The following is a 27,982-nucleotide window of genomic DNA, read 5'->3' on the forward strand; positions in this document are numbered from 1 at the left end:
ACATTCATTAAACACCTACTCCATAAAAGTATTTCCTAATGGCAATCAAGATGTGGGGATTAGTCACTTAATTTAGCTGACATTTTCTTAAAAAACTATTTATGATGACAAATAGACTACTTTAAAATGATAAAACAGATCAGCCTTTCAACAACAGTTCCAGAGGAATATTTTTTTAAGGCAGTTAGGCTTTCACCAAAATGCCTGAACAGTATTTTACTATTGATTTTGAGCAGAGTCTTGAAGAGGAATGGCAAATTTGAAGTGTTTATAGTATGCAAACCTCTCCAGCTAGAGATACTCGTTATTCTATTGTTAGGGAAGTTTTTAATGTTTGATATTTTATCGCTTTATTAATAATAATAATAATTTATTATTTATACCCCGCCCATCTAGCTGTTGGGAGCCACCCAGAGTGGTTGGGGAAACCCAGCCACATGGGTAGGGTATGTATGTATGTATGTATGAATGAATAAATAAATATTATTCTAACTCCCCTCAAGCAGGAACCCACATGCAACCTCGCTAAACATCCTACAAGTAAAGGACAGTGTCCCAGAAAGAAATACATCCTAAATTCCCTCTTTCAGCGATATTTTCAGGGTTGTCCATCTAATGTGATGATAGCCAAAATCTGGGCCAAAAACACAACATGAGTTATATTAATGCGATAATGGTATCTGAAGAAGTGTGCATGCACACGAAAGCTCATACCAAGAACAAACTTAGTTGGTCTCTAAGGTGCTACTGGAAGGAATTTTTTATTTTATTTTGTTTTGACTATGGCAGACCAACACGGCTACCTACCTATTAATGGAATAGATCAGGCATGTCCAACAGGTAGATCATGATCTACCGGTAGATCACTGGACGTCTGCAGTAGATCACTGGTAGATCATTGGCTCCCCACAAAGAAGCTGAACAACTGTGGCTCCCCTAAAAAAAAGCTCAACATTTTACCTCCTCCCTGAAAAAAACTCAACAACTTTTACCTGAACCCCCGCAAAATGGGCCTTCCTCCTTCTTAAAAAAAAGCTCAGCAACTTTAACTTGAACCCCCAAAAAGGGGGTAGATCACTGCTGGGTTTTAACTGTGAGTAGATCGCAGTCTCTTGGGAGTTGGCCACCCCTGGGATAGATTGAATTCTGAGACCCCAAATGGTAAACAGCTATACAGCATGGGCCTATGTCTGTGTATTTGTGGTGGATACACAAGGTAGGCAAGTGCATTTACTACCTCATTACTACTGAGGGAGCACACTTGAAAATATAGCAGGACAAGACCTCAACAGATGTTCTGGTCAATCCTCTAGACAATCTGACAGGTTTTTTTTTTACTATTATTAATTAAAACTGTATACCACTCTTCATCTAAAGATCACAGGGTGGTTCACAACCTAAAAATACAAAACGAGAACACAAAATGCATAACAAAAAATGCAAACCAAACCAACAGCCACCCCTCCTACCAACACATTTTAAAAGGCCACAGATTATTTAATCTGCCAAAGGCCTGGTTATAGCCTACCTGAAGAAAGCATTGCACAAATGGGGAACCACTGGATAAAAAGGCCCATTCTTGTGTTGCCACCCTCCAGACCTCTCATGGAGGGGGCACACGAGGAAGGGCCTCAGATGGTTATTGCAGTGTTTGGGTTGGTTCATATAGGGAGGTATTGCAATCCTGAGCAGTTAAGGCTTTATAGATCAAGACCAGAACTTGGAATTGGGCCTGGAAACTGGCAGCCAGTGCAGTCAGGTCAGGATCATTGTTATGTGCTCAAACCGTCTTGCCTCTGGAGAGCAATATGGCTGCTGAACTCTGCACCAGCAAAAGTTTCCGAACCATCTTCAGAGGCAGCCTCACATATAACATGCTGCTGTAATCTAACCTCGACATTACCAGGGCACAAACAACAGAAATTAGGCTATCCTTGTCTAGATAGGGATGCACTCTGTGCCATCGAGGCCACCTAAGCCTCAAGTGACAACAAAGGATCCAGGAGTACACACACACACACCCAGGCTATGAACCCAGTCCTTCAGAGGATGTGTAACCCCATTTAAACTGCTCCCTGGTTCCCCCTGCAACAGAAGCAACAGCAAGCGGAGGGGAGATAACCCTCCTTTCATTTCAGCACACAGAAACCATGGATCCAGGGATGGATGGCTCTTAGACATATAGGTTCAGTTAAACACATTTCATTTAGTCGATAAAGCTTAGTGAAACATTACAGAAGATAAAATAACAGATGTTAGTCAATAGCATAAAAACTTGGTAAAACACAAGCATTATGGAACTAAAGCACACTGGTGCAGAGTTGAGATACCTTTCCGATTCATAATGACCTAGATCATCAAGCAGGCAAGCAAAGACATGAAGCTCTCAAAAGAGGAGACTGACTTGGTGCTACAATGAAGGAATATTTATAGAATCCTAGAATCACAGAGTTGGAAGGGACCACAAGGCTCATCTGTTCCAACCCCTGCAAAGCAGGGATCTTTCATCCAACATGGGGCTCGAACCCATGACCCTGAGATTAAGTATCTCATGTTCTACCAAGCATAGGAGCCAACTCCTGTGGGCTGAGGTCCTTTCAGCCCTCCCAACATTTATAGATCAAAACCAGAACTTTGAATTGGGCCTGGAAACTGGCAGCCAGTGCAGTCAGGTCTGGATCATTGTTATGTGCTCAAACCATCTTGCCTCTGGAGAGCAATTTGATCGCGGCTCCCCCCCAAAAAATTTTTTGATGGGCATTGCCGTTCAAATTTTGTGTGCATGCTGTTTCTTGTGATTATGCAGGGTGGGGCTTACCTCGGCCCCCCAAATATTTTACTCAAGTTGGCACCCCGCTACCAACTGAACTACACTAGATTTTCCTTTGAAGAATATAAATTTATGAGATGTTGCTAAGCTTAATTGCTAACTAACACATTTCTAAGTTTAACTGCTAACTATCACCATTATCAGAGGGGGGAAAAAATCATCCTAAATTAGAGCAGGATAGTACATTCCTCAAAATATCTGAATATATGAAATAAATCCAAGAAATCTCAGCTACAAAATAACACATATTAAGTTTCTTGGACACAGAAGCATCCCTGGTGCACATCTGACCATACTAAAAATTGCCAATTAGAAATTCTGGTGTAGTCTTGTATCTCTGGGGAAACAAGGTTGTCTGGTTAGTTGGGACCAGTTTGCAACTTACTACTCGTGTGGTTGATGACTTTGCTGCAAGTGTGGCTTATTGCTTGTAATTGATGTCTTTTAAGACAAGCTTAAAGTTTTGTGATTTTATGGCAGGAGAAACAGTCATATTAGGAATAGGGGACCAAGAGCTTGGAATGCCCATGTGGTCTCCATCACTTGTTAGGATGAAGAGGACACCCCAAAGAGATAACTTGTATTTCCAATGTAATAGGTTTAATTGGGCTACATTGGCTTGAGGGAAATAATTAATATGAGCATCAGTTATGCGGCCTGATTCATTGACTCTGTGACCAGCTAAAGCAGGGTGGGCAGAAGTTTAAGTATTTGCTACATTTTTACAGGAAGCCTGCCCTAACATCCAGGACAAATCATTTTGGTTACCAATTGAGCCAGTTATTTCTTATATTGTCATAGCAGACAAGGGGGAAAAAACCACCCTGAGGCCCCATCCGAATTGAAGCAATATTTTATATATTATCAAATCCCAACTTAGCCTTTTATTTTCCAGTTAAACCTATCTATTCTGTTGTTCATCCTACGGTAAATTGTATTCTTCACTTTACTAAGCATATTTTTGTAGATCTCATTTGATTCTTTCCAGCTTCACTCTCTCATTCTTGAAGCATGGCAAACAGAAGTGAACACATTATTCACACAAAGGCTTCACTGATGCTGAATTTAGCAATATAACTGTTTCCAATGTCTTATAATATGTAATGACAGCATCCATTTATTTATGACACAGGTGAGATGCAACCACTGCAAGACAACACCACTTCAGAGACATGCCAAGGAATTTGAAGATCTAGTCTGCAGTCTTCTGCGCATTGACCTTGCAAAGTCCCATTGATCCCAAGTAAGTGTGTGGAAGACTGCAAAGTTGCTTTTCTAAATTCTTTTTCAGATTCTGTGCCTAACTTTTGTACACAAAATGACCATATTCTTTAATCTGAAATCCTGACAACATTGTCAATTAGTGATGTTATTGGCTGGAAGAGGTAGCAAGAGATTTTGAGATGGCAGAGTTTAGAGGGCTTTAAAAAGATGCATGTAAAGCTATCTGTGTAATAACAAGAGCAAACAAAATATTCATTTTAGCTTGCATTTATCACACACCTCCTAATAGCTTATTTTTATCTTATGACAGTTCCTTTGACTAGTGTTAACCTTGATCAAGCGTATTATAGGGTACGCATTTTCAGCAGCTGCATGCTGTGCCTTCTTTGTATTATCCACTATACAGATTCAGCTTATTATATGCACACATTAGAAGTCTCCTGTGACTTCTTTTGAAGACCTAACTGTATAAAAAAGAGAAAGCAGCTGCATGCTGTGTCCCTTCCACAGCACCAGAGCTAATGAAAAATACCTCTGAGAATTACCACCCGACTAATTTCCTCCAGTCAGAGAAGTGACGCTTTGGATTGACACTTTCTTCAAGTACAGAATGGAATCAGTTGGCGGGGAGGGAAAATAAGTAAATAATTTATTCTGACAGTCACTTCATAATGTATTGTGACAGCCCATAAGCCTATATATTCAAAAACTCAATTTCATGCATTTTGCTAAATTAATTCCAGAAAAATCGTGTGTGTGTGTGTGTGTGTGTGTTCATTCCAGAACCCTACTTAACAAAATATAATTTTTAAAAGACAATTATTTTGTATTTCAGAAGTTGCTTTGCAAAATTAGCAGACGTTTAAATTGTCCCAAAACAACAGAATTTAAAGAGAATCCCTATATAAATCATGTTGATGTCACAGTCCCTAATTACACTGAAATTAAAGTTTTACAGCATATTTCATTAGCATACTTCCAAGTGCTACTGGTCTTTGCTTCGACTCAATTACTTCTTTAGCATGCTCAATTCTGGAGAGGCCTGGCCTACAGCACGGCATATGCTATCACTTTAGCTCAAGTAGGGAGAAATGAGATTACGAGAAAAGGGGTAAACAACAGTCCCATGTCAACTAGGAATGGCCAAATTTGTCCATCTTGGTTTCATTCCGTTTCTCATTTTTCAAATCTTAAGCTCAGTTCCTCAATTTCCACATCAGCTTGGGTTTTTTTATTTTAAAAAAGTCCTCTTTAAGGTTCATTAACATTTCATGCATATTTCTCCTAATAAACCTTTTCACAAGCAATTCCCCCTAATAAAAGGCATATTTTAATGATATTCATTAATATATGCATTTTTAAACACACTTTCCCCTAATATATGAATTGTTGACACATATCATTTGGTTGGGGAAGTGCATTATGAAATTAAAAAGTGTGCATTTCATAACAGTGTGCATTTCAAAGGATAGCTGTGTTGCGGTGCATATATTGTTTAAGGTAATGTGAACCGGTTAGTTTTGCATTAAAATGGGAACCGAATCACATTTCTCTCCCTTCCCTAATGGCAACACTAACTAGGTCACGTCCCAACACTTTTGGCATCATGTTCACCAGGGCAACATTCGGTACAGTAGGATGTATTCCAAGTACAGGGTCAAAGGAGGTCACAGTGATCTGACACACAACTGGATACCAAGAACACACATCTGTGATCGTGTTTCCCAAGGCCATTATGGAATTCCCCAGTGTTCCAGGATTATCTCCTACATTACTGCAGTTCTGAGCCAGAGACAGCTAAAAACAAATGAGCACATCTCATGTTGCCCAGTCTCTTTGGGACACTGGCAGTCAATGCCTCCCCCTTGCTTAACAGGCTTACTCCAGACTGCAGCTGGTTGCTCCATTTGGGTGCCAGAAAGGAATTTTCTCATGTCTGGCTGCAGATAGGCACATTTTTAGCCTTCCTTAAGTCCTCTGTAAGTTAGGATAGTATTCTCAATGGTCTTTGCACTGAACAACCATCACAACTCGGGAGGTGAGTCAGGAGAGAACTAAGTTGAAAATGCACCTTTCGTAAAACTCTTTTTTGTTATTTTTATTTTATTTTGACAAAGTAATAATCATAAATAAAAAAGAATAAAAATGTGCACCCCACTACTGAGACCATTCCATAATAACTATCCAACCTCTCAAAATTTCAACACCTCTTGCGATGGTTTGACCCCTTTCCGTTTTAACAGTACAAATTTTACAAACATCCTCCATAGCTCCTCAAAATCATTTCTCCTGCATATTCCCCATCTTACCTTAATGGCACGTGTTAATTTGTCATTAATAGCCATATCTCACACCGCTTTACACCATTTTTCCATTTTATATTCTGCTTGCCCATTCCCCTCCCTAACTACAGTGGCGCCCCACTAGACGAAAATAATTCGTTCTACGAGTTTTTTCGTACAGCGAATTTTTCGTCTAGCGAAGCGGCAATGGAGCGCGGAGGTTTTCGCGCCAAAAAAAAAAAATTTTTTTTGTCTTGCGAAGCAGCCCCATTGACTTTTTCGTCTAGCGGGGCAGCTTCCGCTAGACGAATGCCGTTTGTCTAGCGAGGCATTCGTCTAGCGAGGCATTCGTCTAGCGGGGCACCACTGTATCATAATTCATGCAGCTGTCAATAAATTATTATTGGGGGGGGGGACTTTCCTAACACTCTTAGCAGAAAGACAGGGGCTTCCCCATAAGTAGGGAGCTGCCTCTAATTAGCAGCTGTATAATGTGGAATGGGAATGTCCAGCAGATCTGGGCACATGCTAGAAAAGGGACCTGCTCTTAGCCTAACCATATGTCTAGAAAAAGGGTTTCACTGCAGTCAAAATCTTCAAGCTTCAGAATAGCACCCAAGTTGGGCTGTACACTGGATTTGGGTCAAGCACAAACCAAAACACTGTAAACAACCAAAAACATTGGCAGGATTTCAAAAAACACTTGCAAAGTAACGAGAATGAATAATGAGTGTTAAGAAAATATGGAGAACATTATATGACGCAGTTGGAAAAGAATAACTATGGAAACCATGGAGGGGTGAAGGGAAGTCCAGGGATTCAGAGAATCCTATGTGTATATGGTTATGATTTATTTGTGATGTTAACTGTTAAGGCTAAAAATGAAAAAAAAAATTAAAATATAGCCAGGGCTTAGCAGGGGTGTGTGTGTGTGTGTGTGTGTGTGTGTGTGCGTGTGTAAGGCAGGCATCTACATCAAAAAGCAGTATGGTGTTGCTTGTAAGGGAGCTTTCAAACAGCCCCACATTGCTCTTTAACTGCTTGTGCATGTTCCCAGCAGGAGAACACATAAGCCAAAGCTAAGATGAGCAGGACTGCATTGTCCGCTCACCAGCTAGTGAGCAGAAGGTTCGATTCCTGGTCTCTGCAGCACAATGGGAGGTGGGGAGGATGCATCTATTTTCTCCACCCCCTCCCAACTGTAAGTTCAATAAGGGTTTCAAAACTCTTGATTAAGCCCACATTTGGGGTGGCGGTGAAGAAGACGCAGTATCTCCCTCACCCCCACACTCTACGACCTTACACTTGATTAGCATATAAAACAAACATTAGGGCAGCCCCCCCCAATTGATTTGGGGGCCCAGATCCAGTTGGTCTCAGGTTGGGGCTGATCCAAAGTCTTGGACCCAGAGCAGATATGGGGTGTGGATAACCAGGCCATTTCTTCAGGTAAAGTTTGAGGTGGGGGAGAAACAGTCCTGCACCAGCCACTCATTTCTTAATTGTAAATAATGAATAAAGTGTATCCAAATTCTAAGCCCCAAATCAGGGTCCACTTCTTCCTTGCCAACCACAATTGCACTGTTGTGGTGTGCACCAAAGCTCAACAACTGATGTGGAGTACCATATAATTTCCCCATTTCACTGCCACTTCTCCTGTTTCCTCCTGTACCGAACCACCACCTGCAGTCGATGCAAGCACAGCCCACACTCCCTCTCCTGCCTATTAAAACATGGCAGATAATGTGGATGGAGCCTTAGCGGAGAGGAACGAACTGTTTCAATAGTGCAGTAATTGGCCTTCCTCCTGGATCGTGACAAATGAAATGTTTATGTTCAACTAACCGGGCAATAATTGCATACATTGAAATTATCAAGGCACTTACACCAGAGACAAACCCAATTAAGTCAATGGAATCTAAACAAGATTAGTAGGATCAGGCCTTAAATATTTCAATTAAACATTCCACTGATAGTATTGCGGCAACTAAGAAAACCTAGTTATTGGGAATGGCCGCGAAGAGCCAATTCCCAGATACTTTGTGACAGGCCCCAGAACTCCTGCCCCTTTCCTTCTCCCTTAAAAACAAAGTATTGCTTTACTTTGCTTACAGGTACAGGGTAATAACCCAGCCACTCACCATCTTAATTTGCCCAGGCGTATCTATCCATATAATTTATCCTATGCCAGTTTTATTCCAATTTATGTCATGGGCCTATGCCCAACGTCCTTTAGTCAAGGGGGAATCCCTGAGGGTCAAAGGAGTCAAAGGTAATGACTGTTTAAAGGAAAGGTGAGCAGGGGCTCTTCAACATTTCTGCTTGTCATGTGCTTTCTGGACACGGATCTGAGCCGTTTTCCATTTGCACCACCACTTTCCCCAGGAAAACCTGCTCTTCAGCGCTGAATCGGGAGAAAAGGTCAACCCACAGAAATCACATTGAAATCTGCTGTGAGTCAGAGACAAAAGATTGGGTTTTCTCATGGGAAAATGGCAGGTCAAGTAGAAGTGTAGGCGAGCCCTTCATGCAGTGTTTCACAATCGGGGGCCATATTTATTTTTATTTATTTATTTTTTTAAATTTCTATACCGCTTTATATTTTTAAGAAAAATCTCAAAGCAGTTTACAGCATACTAAATCAATAAAACATAAATAAAACAATCTGAAGAAAGTCAAATGTAGAGTATACAGTCAAAGCAACATAACAGAAAACTAAAATATTATCTTAAAGATTTCAAAATAAAACATTACAAAGGAGGTCAATTACTGATATGGCCCCCAGGATATTCCAAGGGGGCCCCAGGTGAAAATTGCGTAAATGGAGGGCCATAGCATGAGGCTGCGGGGGCCACAGAGGGAAGTAAGAAGTGAAGGGGGGGAAACTTTTTTTAAAATCCTGATTGGCTGGTAAGGGAGCAGTTCACCAGGGACTAGCGCTCCTTTTTGCCACATGCATTTTGTTGGGAACAGTCCTGGTTTGTTTCTGGTGGGAAAGAGTGATCACCAAGGCTTCCATTGTGACCACAGTAGAGCCTGTGATCTAGAACCCCCAGGTCAGGTAAGTGTGATGCCCTGGTTCTGCAAGGCGTAGGGTGAAATCCACCCCAGTGCCTAGCTGAGCGGAGTTGTCTGGTGCTGTTGACTTGCATCTAGTAAATAACCAAGTGTCTACTCAGAAGAAAGCCACACTGAGTTCAGTGCGCTCCCAGGTAAAGGCGTGTGGGGCTATAGTGTTTTATCTAGGCAGCCAGGGCTCCTCTGGATGACAAGATCTTTTTGCACCAGGTCAGTGAGGACCACTTGCTATTTAAAATTATCCCATATATATAGAACTCCCTGTGAGCCTTATGGACTGTATCTGTAGGTTCCCCCCTCTGTGTCAAATAACTTGGGTGAAATACCGTATTTTTCCGGCGTATAAGACGACCCCCAATTTTTCCAGTTAAAATACAGTTTGAGATATACACGACCGCAGATTCTCCACCCGGCGTATAAGACGACCCCCAACTTTTGAGAATATTTTCCTGGATTAAAAAGTAGTCTTATACGCCAGAATATACAGTAAGTGTTGTTTACTTTTTATAACACATGGAAGATGGATCTTCCTTGGGACGTTCTGGACTCTCCTTCCTTGGAGGTTTCTAAGAAGACGGTGGGTGGCCATCTGTCATGAATGCTTTAGCTGAGTTCTCTATGTTGCAGAGGGCTGCACTAGAATATGACCCTTGGGGTTCCTCCCAGCTCTGTGATTCTATGTTGCTATATTTTTCAGCTTCAACAATATTTCATTATGTTCCTATCATTTTATGCAATTGTATTGTGTATAAATTATAAAAATTATAAAAAGCATGTTCTGTTTACAAACAAAGCATTTTAAATAGTTACCTTTTCTACAAGTAGGACGGGGTGGGAGGGGACACAGGCATAGCCAGGATTTTTGTGGGGCGGGACAGGCTTTTGTTAGAGGGGGGGTTAGAACCTCAGATTTGTATTGTTTTTTGTTTATTTTTACTTATTTGGTGGGGCAGCTGCCCACCCCTGGCTATGCCCATGGGGGGCCACAGGAAGGAAACAAGGTTGGAAGGGGGCCACGGTCGGAAAAAGGTTGGGAAATGCTGCTTTAATGCATTATTTTTAAAGAGACCATACTGCAAGGCAAATACTTTCCATTAATTGTGTTAATTCACCACAAGATGGCAGTGTACAAAACTCTGAATGAATACAAAGCATAATTTATCTTTTGGAGATTTTTATCACTGATCACTAGGTCCCAGCTAGCATTCCTGATCCCTGACCATGGGCAAGCAAGCAATTTGCGATCACTGTAGCAGCCTTTATGATATAATTTCCTCCATTAGAGAGGGCTAAAATTCAAAATAAATTTTTTTTTGGGGGGGGGGGACTCTGAAAAATTAGTAGAGTACTGCAGAATCTTATTGTTATAGTCTGCAAGATCCAAAGATAATTGGGGGGGGGTGTGCTGTTAACTAATTTTCATCATTTCCAATGATACTAAATTCAGAAAGAAAGAAACCCAAACCAACCAGCCACAACATGCTTACAACTAAACTCCATCTGTTTTCCCGTCAGCGTATATCAATTTGTAGAACTTCGCTTTTCAAACAAACTCCAGGTAATTTGTCCTAGTTGTTTTAAATCTAAACGTAAGTCTTATTTCAGATTTGCTGACTTATGAACCAATACCTTTTCTGTTGCTCCAGTGCAATAACCTTCATTGAAAATACAGATGGAAATCAGTGAGCTGGTTATCATATAATGTCAAACCACTGGTTCGGCAAGACATGAGTAATCCGTGAGCTCATGCACTCCATGCTCACCTTCCTTGCTCAGATTTCCCTCCCTGATGTCCAGGTATACAGCTAATCATAATTTGAAGCAATACTCAAACCAGAAAAAAGCTATGTTTTCCCCCAAATCAGGAATTCAGAGAGAACTAGCAGAGGAGGAGGGAGCATGCAAGCCGACAGCATATTACCAAACTGTTTTGTATGTGAACAGTGCCAAGGACTATTTATAGTGTTCAGATGCTATTTAGAAAGTTTTCAGTTGGACTGCAAAGAAATTATCATAGCCAAAGATGGGGGTTTTATAAACCAAAAGTGTGAATTTAAAATTTCTAATTCTTGTCCAGCATGGAGGCAAACATACAGAGAGATTTTGTGTTTCATATTGTGTGAAAATGAGCTATTAGAGCTTTAAATAAACTCCTTAGTAGAAAATATGTGTTAATGTAAATCACCATGGACTTTGATTAATCTCCTGCAGCATTCTGAATTAATTACGCCCGATAATTCTTTTTCACATGTATGTACCACTGAACCACAGCACTGCTTCATTTTCATAAGCTGCACTTTACCATCTGTGAGCTTAACATGCAAGCAGAGATGCATTTTACTTATTTGGTTCTGAAAACAAATACAGGTGAAACTCGAAAAATTAGAATATCGTGGAAAGGTTCATTTCTTTTAGTAATTCAACTTAAAAGGTGAAACTAATATATGAGATAAACTCATGACATGCAAAGCGAGATACGTCAAGCCTTTGTTTGTTATAATTGTGATGGTTATGGCGTACAGCGGATGAAAACCCCAAAGTTGAAATTGTTAATTTGGGGTTTTCATCAGCTGTACGCCATAATCATCACAATTATAACAAACAAAGGCTTGACATATCTCGCTTTGCATGTCAGGAGTCTATCTCATATATTAAATTCCAGTAGCTAATGAAAACAATTGCTTACATAAATGGACTTTTCCATGATATTCTAATTTTTTGAGTTTCACCTGTACAAATATCTGAATAAAAAATCCAATGAGCAGCTTTACTAATTAATTCTCAAATGATTCTAGGTTTTCAAACTTCTTTAAGAGAATGAAGCAAGTCAGTCAGAGTCTTACCAGATATCTCCATTTTTCTGTAGTCAAAAATGCTATGGGAAACCAAAAAATCCTCTACTAAAAGACTACAGAGATAGAGGGTTCTAGATCAGTGTTTTTCAACCTTTTTTGGGCAAAGGCACACTTGTTTCAGGGGAAAAAATCACGAGGCACACCACCATTAGAAAATGTTAAAAAAAATAACTCTGTGCCTATATTGACTATATATAAAGTAATTCTCTTGAATTTTTCAATTTTTCCCACGGCACACCAGGCAACATCTCGCGGCACACTAGTGTGCCGCGGAACAGTGGTTGAAAAACACTGTTCTAGATATCTCAGCCAGCTAATTTGTTACCTTCAAGCTGCTGGTCACTATTGCTGCAAATTTTCTAAGATACTCATAATAAATACATCCTATGGATTGTATCTGGTACTTCAATGGTTTTTTGTGGCCCCCTCAAACTTGGCTTTATAATACATAATTATTTTAAAATAGCCTTTCTTTACAATAATTGACTACTCCCATGGGCCCCCTCCCCTGCTGTGATGACTTGATGAAAAAAAGTTTATTGGTGACCCTCAAAAGATTCCACAATATATGTGTGTGTGTGTGTGTGTGTGTGTGTGTGTGTGTGCAAGTGTGTGTTTGTCTATAACTGCTTCCCCTTTTCTCACTATACTATGAGGCCAAAGCTTTTTCATACCTCCAAGCACCCCACAAGTTCCCCTTTTAATGTTTCTTAAATTACTGTTTCCGTAAGTCTCTCTTGCGACAGTGTGATGCCAAAACGTTTATTTTGCCTCCAAAGCAAAATAATTTCAAAGCAAAAGCAACTTGTTCTTTTAAATATTATTATACAGAATTTAATAATGAACATTGATTAAGAAATGATTGAAAACAGTGCAGAATAACTAACAGGAAAGTATTTTGGAAGAAAGTCTTGAGAATCATCTCATCTCAAAGGCCTTGTCCACACCTCACATTAAGCCGTGAAAATCTGACCACATATGATGGCATTTCTGCAGGTAAAAGGTAAAGGTAAAGGGACCCCTGACCATTAGGTTCAGTCGTGTCCGACTCTGGGGTTGCAGTGCTCATCTCGCGTTAATGGCCGAGGGAGCTGGCGTACAGCTTCCGGGTCATGTGGCCAGCATGACAAAGCCGCTTCTGGCGAACCAGAGCAGCGCACGGAGACACCATTTACCTTCCCGCCGGAGCGGTACCTATTTATCTACTTGCACTTTGACGTGCTTTCAAACTGCTAGGTGGGCAGGAGCTGGGACCAAGCAACGGGAGCGCACCCCGTCGCGGGGATTTGAACCGCCGACCTTCTGATCGGCAAGCCCTAGGCTCTGTGGTTTAACCCACAGCGCCACCCATGTCCCATATTTCTGCAGGTAGCTTATCTTAAAATACCACAAAGTGGCAGGAAAGCTGGGCAACTTGAAGCAAGAGAAAGGACGCAAGTTCTGGACTTTTCATCCCACCTGCTGCTTCCCATCCCGACAGCTACTTTACTTTCAGCTGGACTCCAAAACTAGGATATGTCTGGCCACAACAATTGGTCAAGGCAACTGGCTTGCACAAACCGTTTTCCAATGCATTGATCTGCCCCAGTAGCACACAGTTAGCTCCTATGTGTGTGCCCCCTCTGCAACTTGCTGGGATCTTATAATAGACCTATCCATGTATAAAAGGTTCCCTAGCAGATAGGAAAGCTTGAAAAGCACTGATACGTAAGATTCTCTAGCTAATAAGCTGGTGGATGTAGCAGTCAAGGAAATGCACAGAACTTACAAACTCTTATGAACAGGGAACTGAATTCCGCCACCTTAGGGGTTGCTCGTCAAAAAAGAAGTGGGAGTTCCTGCACCTATTTTTCTAGAAAAAATAGCACTGCTTACACACCATAAGCAAATAATTAAATTGTCAACTTACCTCTGCCAACACTACAATTAGGATAAGCTCGATTTTTGATTCTGGGAAGAGTCCATTTACTTGAGGTGACATGCCAATAAGGACACAATTGGTAACCACTGATATGACAGTCATAGTTTGAAAAGCCAACTGAAACAAAAAGAAAAAGAACCAGAATTCCTTTAACAAAAATATGTTCTCTTTTCTCAGGCTCCTGAATAGCCCTGATATTCCTCTTTGTTACATTCAAAAGTGCCAATAACCAAAAGTTTGGGGCAGGTATCTGCATGAAATCTGCCACTAATAGTCCGGCCCAAACAGTCTAAAGATGGCTTAAAATCACATTCTATAATTCTATGAGTTGTGGTCCAACAACGTTTGGAGGGCCACAGGTTCCCCACCTCTACCCTAAATTGAATGCCCTGTAGCCTATAAAAGAAACGTGTAAATCTGCCTTATCTGCAGGGAGTAAGATACTTCTTTTAAGAACTATGGCACAGTCTTAAGACACTGTAGCTAAATACTAGACAGCTAAATCCCCACACATGTCTATTTCTTGTCTCTGTCATTTTGTACCTATGCTTGCTTTTTAACTGAATTCTCAGTTTACTGTAAACTCATGGCATACTTTATAGACTTACCGTATTTTTCCATGTATAAGACTAGGTTTTTTTCCTAAAAAATAATGTCAAAAATTAGGGGGCGTCTTATACTCTGGGACATCCCCCATTTTCTTAAATCTGAGTCCCCCAAAGTAGGGGGCGTCTTGGGGGCGTCTTTTAGACATAAAAATATGGTAATCCCACTTTTACACCCTTAAAAGAGAGAGAAAATGACTAACTTCTTACGTATTCCTATGGCAAATAGAGAAACAAATAAAGAAATGGCAAAGTTATTCAAACATTATGCATCTGAATGGATTACCTGCCATACACCAATATTTGCAGCAGGCTCTGAAAACGGGCGTTTAAAGATCCTGCACATTTTTAAGGCATCAGAATACATCTCTGTGATGTTGTTGAGCACTGCAAAAACAGCTGCCAAAGGGTAGACGCATGAAAAAAGGCTCACGTAGCCAAACTGCAAGAACAACTCCAGATAATCATCAAAAGTACCCTAGAAGAAAAGAGAACATTTAAACCATAAATACAAGATTAGAAGCAGCTTTACAGATCCTGGCAGACCTATGTATTTTCCCATTTAGAAATATTAAAGTGGAGAGCGTAGGTGTAAAATAAAAAGCGGGGAGTGTAAGACTGACGTGAGCAGAGCATACACACCAACTACCTATTTTCATTTCTATTCATTTGAAGATTAATTAATTCATCTTGTGTGGAACATTGAGGGCACTCACTTAAAACATGAGAGACTGTGCACAGCACTGCTCCATGTCCAACATAAATCACCAGTTAGAAGGAAGGTGGTGTTTTAATAATTACATCCTCTCTTAAAGAACTGTGCTTGGCATGTGCTTTTGCCCCAACTTTAAATTTACCCAATAAAACCTTACTAATTGTTGTCAGGAAATCTGCCCCAAAGCCCAAATAAATGTTTATTGGTGTGTCAAATGCGGCCAACACACAGGGAGTAAACAAACTGCTTTTAGGTAGAACAGCTGCCCCCAAGGCTGTTTGTCCACCCAATCTGAGTCAGGAGATTCCAGACATCCCTAAGATCCCAAGAAGCAAGAGCTGAAGTACCACTTTCTGCTTCCGGGGCCTCATGCAAAAGAAGCCAAATTATACAGTCACAGGTCAATGGTTTAGAATGAAGATGTAGATGTTTTCTAATCACAATTAAAATAGCAGCATATAATGAAGCCATCTTATCGCATAGGAAAAATAAGAAAGGAAAATGCTATTAGGAATAAAGGACTATCTGGGAAATCACAGAACAGGCAAAAAGGCTAATCTAGTCTAGCCTGATACATTAACAATGAACCCATGGCCCTATAACACAGGTGACAGTCAGGGAAGCAAAGGGAAAAGGTGAGGCATCACACATGGCCTATGGGTAATACTTAATAACCAGCCAATCAGAAAATGTCTAGGGCAAAACTTTCCAGAGCTCAGAGTCTAGGGCAGGCATAGGCAACCTTCGGCTCTCCAGATGTTTTGGCCTACAACTCCCATGATCCCTAGCTAACAGGACCGGTTGTCAGGGATGATGGGAATTGTAGTCCAAAACATCTGGAGAGCCGAAGGTTGCCTATGCCTGGTCTAGGGTGTATGTGTGACTCCACAACTGCAAAATTCTTCCCAATTAAGTGAAGTCATTGTCGTTAGCCTTGAAGCCCTGGTACAGACAAGCCAGCACCCAGGTGCAATTAAAGAGTGTTAGCAGCCAGCAGAAAGAGAAACTGCTTCCTTGTGAACTCGCCTCTTTACCCAGCAGTCTGAGCTCCAGACAGAACCAACGTTGGTGAACAGGGCCAAGTACAAGACCCCCAACCTCTGGACAATTCTTATTATTCAAAAACCTAAATCAAAAACTCGCAAAGCTAGTAAAACAGGTGGTCCGGGTGAATGGGATGAGCTTAGAACGGTCTTACTGGGAGCTCCCTTTTTGGAATATGATGTGGATTGCTTCACTTACTTCAAAATGAAGTAAGATGTGGAACCAAGGTTTGACTGTAGATAGATAGACAGACAGACAAACAGACAGACAGACAGATTATGGTAAGCCAACCCTCCTGCTGAGTTGGGCCCTGGACCCTAAAGTCCTGATGGTACCATTATGTCACACGCACTAGGATTTGCCTGCTGGGAAAAGATTGGGGGTGTGAGCTCAACATAAAGCATGATTTTAGACCACTGGCTTGAACTAACACAAAAATGTTTATTTTCTAACTATTGGGGGGGCATTTATTTCCACTGTAAATTCCATTAAGGTTTCAAATATTTCCAATAGTCAAATTTGTTTTGTTTTTGTTTTTTTAAGCTTCCACTTTTCAGATGCAATGAACCACGGAAGAGGATACAGTCAACTTACCGGATAGGTATCCATCCCTTTTTCCAGATTAACTTGCTCAAACAAAGTCAGGTCAGTATCTATATCCAATGCTTTCACCTTTTTCTTCACACTCTTGGTCCGCCTCTTTTGGAGCCAATAAGGCAGCACAGCTTCTACACATTGATTAAGGACTTGAGAAGTTATCAGCAAAGTTGCCAAGCTCTTTAAGAAAATTAAGCAAAGCAAACATGTAATGAGACTGTAGCAGTCCTTAAAAAGGGTATTATATTTGCATTCAATTAACTAATGAGCATGTCCTGTGTAACAAGTACTACAGATCTAAGAATTCCACAATATACTGAACTGAAGCAAAGCTATTTTTTAGGCTGCATCTGAAGAAATAAGGATGTCAGCAATCACTGAAGCAGCTCATTTTGGTAGCATTTTCATTCCCACTAGCATTAATATGTTAACAATTTCATAGTCAGCTGTTTACTAAAGGAAGGACAGACCCAGAAATTTGACTTAAAACTAAATCACACTAAAATATCATTTGCAACCCACTTGTCCCAGAGTATCTCAAACTTGATTGAAAAAAAAGGATGCAGCTCTAGTCTAAACACTACTACAGTGGTACCTTGGGTTAAAAACTTAATTTGTTCTGGAGGTCCATTCTTAACCTGAAACTCTTCTTAACCTGAAGCACCAGTTTAGCTAATGGGACCTCCAGCTGCCACTGCGCCGCCAGAGCACGATTTCTGTTCTTATCCTGAAGCAAAGTTCTTAACCTGAAGCGTTATTTCTGGGTTAGCGGAGTATGTAACCTGAAACGTATGTAACCTGAGGTACCACTGTACAAGACTGACAAGAGTAGCCAAGTAACTACAATGTACAGCGAGTAAAGCAAAGAAGCACAGAGCCATATTAAACATGAAGCAATTATTTCACATTACAGCACAGTAGCCTTAAGTTCAGTCTTAAGGATTACCTATCACAGCAGATCAGCTGCAGAGCTTCTGGAAGCTATTTCCAAGCTTGAAATTATTATTTGAATCAGTCTAATGTAAATTAATAAAAAATATTGGAGATATTAAGATAAGCAGATAAGTGAAACAATGTAAGATCACTCACCTGTCTCAAAAGTTTCATATCAAACATGACAAAAGCAATGTAGAATAAAGATGCAAAGCAATTTAAAAAGTTGAACTGCAAAAGAAAAAAAGAAATATATATTCAATTCCATCATCTCAGTACCAGTTCAAGATGGGAAAGCTAAGGAACATGTGACATAATCTCAGGAAGGCCTCTTCGCCTTCACCTCCACCCCCACTCCCACCCCGTGCAAGCTGCACTGCCATCCTGTGATGATTCCTCTACAATTGTTATTTTAGAAAATAAACTTCCCAAAGAGAAAATGAGATTGATCTAGTCAAGAGAACTAGATGTTGCCAACTAATTTTGGATAATTTAGTCAAACAGCTACACGCCACAGATTATGCACTAGAAGAACACATCTGGGTAATCAGTTTTCCTTATCAGTTTTTTAGCATTCATATCAAATATGTCCGATTATCTACTGCACATACACAGCAAAAACCCACAGATCTTAGGATACCATGGACTTAATCTACCACATACCCATCTTAACACCCAGGGGACCTCTGGTGTGCCAAGCCTCTGAATCTGGCCCTTGCAATTTGCCCTGGGTTACCGGTACATGTTCCCTTTCCCACTGCTGAGTGTAATCTCCAATCAACTGCAGTAGGGAAGGAGTTTAAACTTCGGTCTCCACAGCCTTCCCCACTCCGCACTGCTCTGGAGCAACAGGAAAGAAGGAGCTTGCTGCATCTCAATGCTACCTGAAGAGAAATGGTCTTCCCTGCAGCATGGAAGCAGCATGCAGCATGGAAGCAAAGAAAGGGCTCTCTCTCTTCCTCCATTCACAGTCCTTAGCAGCTGGTTCTGTGCCTGTGCATGTACGCATGTTTGTGTGGGATGTGAACGGAGGTGTATGCATAAGTGGGATTTGTGTGTGGAGGATGGGGGGGTTGTACAGGAGTATGGGGTGCATTCATATGAATTAGGGGTGTATGTATGAAAGAGGTGTGTGTGTTTAGAAATAGTCTTCAATTTCCCCAATCTTGTCCTACACAATCCCCATTTATTTTGATGAAGCTTGTGCAGAATGAGCACACAACTATCCTAAACTAGACCATAGGGATTTCCACTAACAGTCAAAACATTGTGCAATATCCACGAAATTATGCTTTGTTAGCTCACACCACTGATCAGAACAATCCTTTCCGGTAACAAGCACTCTACCGTTTTTGCAAATGAACTTACGATTCTTTCTTTAAAGGATACATTATTTTCCTTCTTTAAATCCATGTAAACACCACTTAAATAGTAAGAGTTTATGTTTATTCCTGCACACATGAAAGTGTGTTTTGCTTGAAACATTACATTGCTAAAAAAAATATTGGTTTGGGGCCAAAGATCAAACTCCTCATTTCAATGGATCCTGACAAGAGCTATTCCCAAATAATAAGAAAGTATTTCTGACTCTACATACCACCAGGACTTTCAGAACTAAGTGATTCTGGTATGAAGACTCCAATCTATGGTTTTCTGAAATTTAACCAAAAAAAATCCCAATTAACAAAACATACATAAATACAAAGCACAATAGATGCAATTTATGTTAAGCACAATTTATTGTTATCATTATCATTATATATTCTTTATTGAAAGATAAAAAGCAATTACAGGTGGGTAGCCGTGTTGGTCTGCCATAGTCGAAACAAAATAGAAAATTCTTTTCAGTAGCACCTTAGAGACCAACTGTGTTTGTTCTTGGTATGAGCTTTCGTGTGCATGCATGAAAGCTCATACCAAGAACAAACACAGTTGGTCTCTAAGGTGCTACTGAAAAGATTTTTCTATTTTGTTTCGATAAAAAGCAATGTGTATATAACTAAGTGCACAGGGTAAAATATGTTGGATGTAATCCTTGTAGCAGTCAAATACGATATTCCTTGTTTCCCTAGAGTGGACACAAGACAGGGGGATGTTGATCCAGCCAGTTGAACTTCCTGTTACACCTGTCTGGAGCATCCACATGCTTTGCATGTGACCAGGAAGGAGGGCGTGACCCTAGCAGACCTAACAAAAGGTTCAGTCATGCAGCCATCTCTCTCTTTTGGACTCTCTTGCCATCTTTCTCCTCTCGGAGCCACTTGCTTCTCTTTAACTGCACTGCTGGGATAAATCCACACCTTTCTATGTATCTGTAACTACAAGCCAAAGCCTTGTGAACTGAATGTAAGTAAACGTTTCATTATTTATAAGGGAGAATCCTGTCTTTATTCTTTTTAGGAGGGAACAAAGGGGGATTTACCAGGATCAATCCAATCTGGGCAAAGCCAGATTAGATTGCTTAGCTAAAGAGATTCAAACAAATCTGCAACTAGCTTCCTGTTGTGTAAAGGGGAATGAGCTCTACTATATGGCTCACTAGTGTGAGTTAGGAAGGATAATATTTGATCAATATATCCTCTCCTACTACCCACTATATTCCCACATCCGGAACCCGTTTGTGATGTCGCCTCAGAACCCCAACCCACCTTTGCAGTTGAGGTGCTGTGGACCAGCAGTTTGTCAGTGGCTTGGACAGAATCGGTAAAAAGCGATGCTTCCACGCAAAAGGCTTAAATTTAAAAAATTTCCCCTTGCTTGAGAAAGCAAGAAATGCAGATTGCGCATCAGCAAATTCTGGAGATCAATGGCCGGGAAACTGGTGAGGGGACTGATCTCTCTTGGTAATTGCCAATTGTTAATGGAGCTTTGAGTCCTTGTTTTATTGTGCTGTTTCAATTATGGGTGCCTTGTACAGGTGAAACTCGAAAAATTAGAATATCGTGGAAAGGTTCATTTCTTTCAGTAATTCAACTTAAAAGGTGAAACTAATATATGAGATAGACTCATGGCATCCAAAGCGAGATATGTCAAGCCTTTATTTGTTATAATTGTGATGATTATGGCATACAGCTGATGAGAACCTCAAATTAACAATTTCAACTTTGGGGTTTTCATCAGTTGTACGCCATAATCATCACAATTATAACAAACAAAGGTTTGACATATCTCACTTTGCATGTCATGAGTCTATCTCATATATTAAACTCCAGTAGCTAATGAAAACAATTGCTTACATAAATGGACTTTTCCATGATATTCTAATTTTTTGAGTTTCACCTGTATTTTAATGTTTTATTGTGTATTTTAATGTTTGTGTTACTGGTTGGAAAGAGCTGAGAAGCCGTTTATAGCAGATGAATTAATAAAAAATAATTATTCTCTTTCTCCCCCCGTTCAAATCCCTCTTTCTGGAAACGTGCCTTGGTTCCCATTAGGTACCACTCAGCGTAGACCCATTCAGAGTCATGGGTCACAGTTATTCGTGCTCATTCATTTCAATAGATCTACTCTGATGTCAGATACAAGCCTGTGTCCCAAGTTTTACTCTCCTAGAAAGGCTTTTGCGCAAATTGCCTCTCGGATCCACGCCTGTCTCTTCCTCACGCTGACACCTTCCCTCTCATCAGCCTCTGATTGTAGCTTCCGATGTAGCAGATGCCACACATTCTCTCCCCTCTTCTCAGTGCTGCTGACAGGGCTTCTCCCTCTTCCTCTGCAGTTCCCCAAAATGGATGCCAGCTCAGACAGCTCCCTGAGTGTAGACAATGATGGTTATGAGAGTGACTCCTTGGGGGATTCTGGAAACTTCACGGATGTGGTACGTAGCAGATAGAGTGGCCAAAGAGAGCCTTGCAGGGTCAGACCAGGTTGCAGAGGATTCTGGGAAGTCTCTCCTCTCTTCCCAGTGCTGCTGACAGGTCTTCTTCCTCTGTCTACGCATTCCCCGAAATGGATATCGGCAGGAGGACCACAAATGGGAAGAAATCCCTTGCCCCCCAGAGAGACCCTGGCTCTCGGACAGTCCGCTGAACTTAAGACCACGAAGTTTACTAGAGCAACACCTTGTGGGACTCAGGAGACCTCAAGAAGGTAAGTGGCAGACAGAAGAGGAGGGAAGCCCAGGTAAGGATGGCGAAGGACAGCTTTGCAGGATCAGGCCAGGTTGCAGAGGATTCTAGGATGTCTTTCCCCTCTCCCCAGCACTGCTGACAGGGCTTCTCCCTCTTCCTTTTGCGGTTCCCCGAAATGGATATCGGCAGAGTTCATTCCAGCATTTCTACTGGTTCAATGCTGTCTGGGTTTTCTTTGGGGGAATTTTTTTTTTTTACCTCGATTGACAGCAGTTTTCCATTTCACCTCTCAACATGGAGGCACACTTTGGCTCTACAAAACATCTGCTCAAAAAACAAGAACGACCAAGCTTGTCTCCAGATAGTTTTTTTTTACTTTTGAACCTTTAAAGTTTCAAGACCGGGAGCTGCACACAGGCAAGACACGTCGCCAGGGTGACCTGCGGTTGGTAAGTGTTGCTGGCGGAGGGTTTTAATGCATCCCTCACCTAGGGAAGCATGGTGACTGACAGACGCCTGTCCAGATAATCAGGCGCCCAGGAAAAGAAAGCTAACCTCTCCGGTTTTGACTGGAAACAGTGTAAAGGCTGTTTTCCAATTGGAGTGCTCGCAGGCCAGTGTTTCCCAGTTGTCGGTGTTTATACTACATTTTTTTAGATTTGCCTTGAGAGTGTCTTTAAACCTCTTTTGTTGACCACCAGCATTATGCTTTCCATTTTAAAGTTCGAAATAGAGTACAGTGGAACCTCTACTTAACACCATAATCCGTTAAAGCGGCCCGTCCTTTAGGTGAAACAGGTTGCTGGTAGAAGCGCCATTGTGTGGATGTGCAGGCGGCAGAAGCCGCTTCTGCGCATGCACGAAGCGCGGCAAACCCAGCATTTAGTTCTGGGTTTGCTGCGGTCGTGACTTGGATCGGGCCCAAGTAGAGGCAGTCATAAGTAGAGGTTCTACTGTAGTTGTTTTGGAGGACGATAACGCGGCATCCCCACAACATGACCAATCCAACAAAGCTGATGTTGAAGAATCATTGCTGTTGAAGAATCATTTATTCCCACCATTGAAATTTACTGGCCAGAGTTCTTGGTGCACTTTTTTCTTCCAGTACACTGACATTAGTTCGCCTTTCTTCCCAAGTGATATGTAACATTTGTCGGAGATACTGTTGATGTAATCTTTCGAGGAGTTGGAGATGGCATTTATAACTGGTCCATGTTTCACAAGCATACAGTAAGATTGGTAGTACAAGCATTTTGGTTTCCTGGTCCTCAAACACTCTGCCCTTCAATCGGGAGAAAGCCGCACTCGCAGAGCTCAGGTGATGCTGGATTGCTCCTGGCCCTGGTCTAGCGATCAGATCTACCTCTGTTTTGCACAGTCATGGAAACCCCTCTTGTCAGATTGCAGCCCATGAGACTTGAACGAACAGCGTCTTCCTTGCACTTTTGCAAGCATTCAATCAGGGCGCTCTCCCGTGTGAAGCACAATTAATACATTTTCTTCCTACAAATATACAACTGCTGCCAGTTTGTATTTTATAAAATGTATTTTAGGAGAGGAGTGTATGGAGCCCTCAGATCACATAGCTCTGGCTTCATTCCACCCCAAGATGAGAGAAAAGGCTGAGTTTTTGTTTTCTATGTTCAGGCCACTATGTTAGCATGGTGGTGGGAATAAGTGTCACTGAACTAAACAGAGCGTATTTTTAAGTAGACATATATATGATTTCACTGTTAATTGTTTAAAATGTGGCCCACAGATTATTTAAGAATCTGTATTAGCTTTCTGTTTCTAAAAGTGGGAGTGGGAGGGGATGGGATTCTTGAGGGGTCAACATGACTGAACAAATTTTTTATCTATATCACACATCTTATCTGGCACAAACAAATTTCTCTAAATTGTTTCTAGCGCAATCTTTCTGCAATAAGCTTCCTTCACAGTGGTAGGTATTACAGCTCACATAATAAAGAGGTTCTTTCATAATAGCCAAACTATCACGTGATCACTGAATCGATAATATCTTAGAAAATGATTCAACATATGAGAATAAGAGAGAAATCTTACCCCATGAGGTTAAGAACTCTGCAGCGTATCTATAGATGCGGTTCAGAACTTCAATCACAACAGCATAAATTATGCTGGGCACATATAATATTAAGCTGCTTAATTCGGATTGGTTCTCTTCATGATACAAATGCGCCTGGTATTCCAATTCAAAGTAAACCATCATGACATAAAGTGAGAAGTAGAGGCAAAGGCACACAAATGGTAAGGAGACTAAATAAATTCGTAACTGTCTTTTGAAGCTAGAGTATACCGGCTCCTCTCTCCCAGTCACAGGATTAATGCCTAAAACTCCATGAAACCCTGGCCTGGGCTCCTCAAACTGTCGCTTCATCAAAAGTGTCCCCCACCTGTAGGCCATTAGAGCACAACACCGCTTCCAGAGTTCAAGGATAATAGCAGACCAAACCAGGTTGAATCCTGCAAACAGCACATACTTGTCATAATCTTCCCAATCAAAGATATAATAAGGAATCCCAATGATAGCCATTGGAACCAAAGCAAATGTGATATACTCCAAAAAGGCAAAATAGAAAGCAATGGTTTCGCCAAAATAGCAGCGAATTTCATCTGTGGGAAAACAAAGAGAATAAATGTAAGTATCATGCACACAAAATTTGGCAGGCTTACATTAGCTGTTGGGCATTTTTTAAAATAAAAAGGTTACAGTGGTACCTTGGTTCTCGAACTTAATCCGTTCCGGGAGTCCATTCAACTCCCAAAACCGTTCAAAAACCAAGGTGCAGCTTCCAATTGTCTGCAGGAGCTTCCTGCACTCAGGCGGAAGCCATGTCAGACGTTCGGCCTCCGAAAAATGTTTGCAAACCGGAACACTTACTTCCAGGTTTGCGGCATTCGGGAGCCAATTTGTTCGGGAGCCAAGCCATTCGGGAATCAAGGTACCACTGTATTACATACAGTGTAATGTATGGAGTACTTAATAATTTGTCCTCAAAAATAGGGCAATACCGGAGTTTAAGCTGTTGCTTTACAAGCGCAACAACAAGTGTAAATTAGGACCACTTCCTAAAATCATCTGGCTCACCACATGAATCAGGCATTACTAAGCAGTTTTCTCGAGGCCATTTCCAACTGCTGAAAGGATGTATTTCCACACCTAATCCATGTGGCAAGTAACTGCACATTTATCTATTGTATGCAACTGCTCCCAGGTGCAGACAATTTCAGGCAGTCTCCCGTCGCTCAGTAATTTTTAAAAGCACACATAAATCACATGAACTGCAATCCTAACTCCACTTTCCTAGGAATAAGCCCTGTTGAATTCAGTAAGATGTACTTTGACTAGACATGGTTGGGATTCCACCGTTACGTCTGTCAATGTGAAATGCCCATTTTGTATTAGCTCAAGCTCAGGATGAGACAAACTAAATCCCATGATGGATCAGAGTAATAACCATACAGATCAGAGGGAATTTTCCTCCAGGACAGATTGGCTAGCGTCCTTTGGTTTTGCTTCGTGGTCCCCTACAACACGTGACCTAACTTACTTTTCTGTACCTTCACAGACTATTTGTTGGTGAACTTTCTCAATTTGTTTGTTGCTTACTCAATTCTGGTATGCTGTGGTCTTGAATCTGTATCTCACATCAAAGGTTGATTTACATAGCCTTAGAAGTAATGAGGCCCCAATAAAATCGCACACTTCAGACCAGAAGAAGCAAAGATCGTAAGGCTATTTTACCTAAAGGCTGGTAGCTAATTTTCAGTTTTTTGTACCAGGTATGTCCAAGTTTCTTTATTTCTTCTGGGTCATGAAGTGGAAAAATCTGAAGTAGAATACCATTGGATATTAGCCTTCGCACTGAAAGAAAAAATGAAATAAGAGACAGTGTCTTAATTCTGGAATGGTTCATGTAGCCCAGTAAATATGCTTCATCTGACTTATCTTATACAGACCACACTAAATGATTCTCTGAATAACATTTTTCAATCTATATTTTTTATTATAGTTTTTAGTCCTGATATCATAATCCCACACTGAGCCAGATGGGCAGGGTATAAATAAAATAACAACAAAACAACAACAATTACATGGGTTGTACAATACAGTGGTACCTTGGAAGTCGAACGGAATCTGTTCTGGAAGTCTGTTCAACTTCCAAAATGTTCAGAAACCAGGGCACGGCTTCCAATTGGCTGCAGGAAGCACCTGCAGCCAATCGGAAGCCGCGGAAGCCATGTCAGACATTTGGGTTCCAAAGAACATTCGCAAATAGAACACTCAAGTTCCGGGTTTGCCGAGTTTGGGAGTCAAACGTTCAACTTGCAAGGTGTTCGAGATCCAAGGTACGACTGTTTAGAGTTTTTGGCAACTCTTACCAAAAAAAATTGCTTCAGAAAGCATACACAGGCATGTAATTTGATATTAAAACCACTTAAGTATAAGTGTTTTATAGTTATTTGTTCTATTTTTATGTAACTTGTTTTTAATGTTTGTTTTTATTGGTATTTTAAATGACTATTTTAGATTGTTTATTACACATCGCTTAGAGGTCTTTTGCCCTAGTACTCGGTGTATACATTTTGCTAGACAAATAAAAATGTAGCATTCATTAAACACTTTTTGTTTAATAATTTAGGGAATTTATTTACCGCTTAATTATCAACATTTCTAAGCAAGAACATATACACAAGTGTGTTGTATCAGACTTACTTTTTCCAAGACAGATCCATGAGCTCAATTCTAAATTTCTGTCAAATCATGTTCACAGATCTAAGCTCTAGAAACATTACATAGATAATGGCATTTGATCTGGATACAATATTCCTATTTGTCTGAACTTTTGCAAGTGCCAAATATTATGAATAGGCTTTTTGCCTATAGATATACATATAGATTGATGGAAGCAAGCAGCACCTAAGTGCAGAATAAATCAAACCTAAAACCTACCTGCTGCTGAAGAACCAATCAAAATATGTTAAGGAAGTTAAGCTGCTATGTATGTCTAGACTGCTTTTAGGTTGTTCCATCAAGGAATAACAGGAATTAGTTTTATAAAATTAATGTAAGCAGAAGCTGTGGCAAACTGCACATGCCAACTTGTAATATCTAAGTTTTCTCCCGAAGCTAACAAAAATTATGGTTTCGCATACATTTTCCCCCAATATCAGAGCTTATGCAATTAACAACTTCAATACAAAGTTACTCACTAATTGACTTTCCCGGATAAAGCTTTGCCTGAGGATAGCCCGGGATCATTTTTTCATCTTTGGCTCTCAGGTTTTCAAGTTCATGTTTGATGATGTACTGACACTCTGCCATTGTAAGGAAATCATGATTGTCCTCTAAATCAGAAAAGAGTTGGCATGGTTGAATATGTGTTCTCCTATCTTGCAAAATTCCTAGACGAAGCAGTTATCTGGGAGGCACAGTATGTCATCAAAGCAAAAGGTCTCTTAAAGAAATAACTAACCAAGACATTAAAATGCAATGCTATAAATGTCAAATCAGAAGAAAACTTCACTGAGTTCAACGAAACGTACTCTCAAAGAAATTTGTATTACAGTGTCAAACCTCCAGCATCCTACAATGGATAGCATCCATTTATTTAAAAACACTGGAATCTTCTTTTTTTTAAAGCTGCTTAATAGTCAAAATTTAAAATTCAACAGGTTTTATATTAATGTCATGAAAATTAAGCTAACCAATTTCCACATAATGTAGAAAAGCATGAACACATTTCAAAACTCAGAAATGCATATATTTTCATGACTGAGAGGCGAACGTTCAATGTTCAGTT

The 27,982-nt window shown here is 40.6% G+C and overlaps 1 protein-coding gene across 4 annotated transcripts in view; it reads right to left on the reverse strand.

Moving 5' to 3' along the window:
* Positions 1-27,982, reverse strand: part of ANO10 (anoctamin 10) — an 88,913-nt gene that overhangs the window by 53,764 nt on the left and 7,167 nt on the right. For all 4 annotated transcript variants that reach the window (XM_033165156.1, XM_033165157.1, XM_033165159.1 and 1 more), the window contains exons 4-11: positions 27,393-27,527; positions 25,924-26,043; positions 24,222-24,791; positions 19,682-19,737; positions 18,241-18,315; positions 17,149-17,331; positions 15,082-15,273; positions 14,179-14,307 (exon numbers count right to left, since the gene is read on the reverse strand). In XM_033165156.1, coding sequence (XP_033021047.1) covers positions 14,179-14,307; positions 15,082-15,273; positions 17,149-17,331; positions 18,241-18,315; positions 19,682-19,737; positions 24,222-24,791; positions 25,924-26,043; positions 27,393-27,527 — 1,460 coding nt within the window. The remainder of the gene's footprint in view (positions 1-14,178; positions 14,308-15,081; positions 15,274-17,148; positions 17,332-18,240; positions 18,316-19,681; positions 19,738-24,221; positions 24,792-25,923; positions 26,044-27,392; positions 27,528-27,982) is intronic.

The sequence above is a fragment of the Lacerta agilis genome, chromosome 12, assembly GCF_009819535.1.
Source record: "Lacerta agilis isolate rLacAgi1 chromosome 12, rLacAgi1.pri, whole genome shotgun sequence".
Taxonomy (NCBI): domain Eukaryota; kingdom Metazoa; phylum Chordata; class Lepidosauria; order Squamata; family Lacertidae; genus Lacerta; species Lacerta agilis.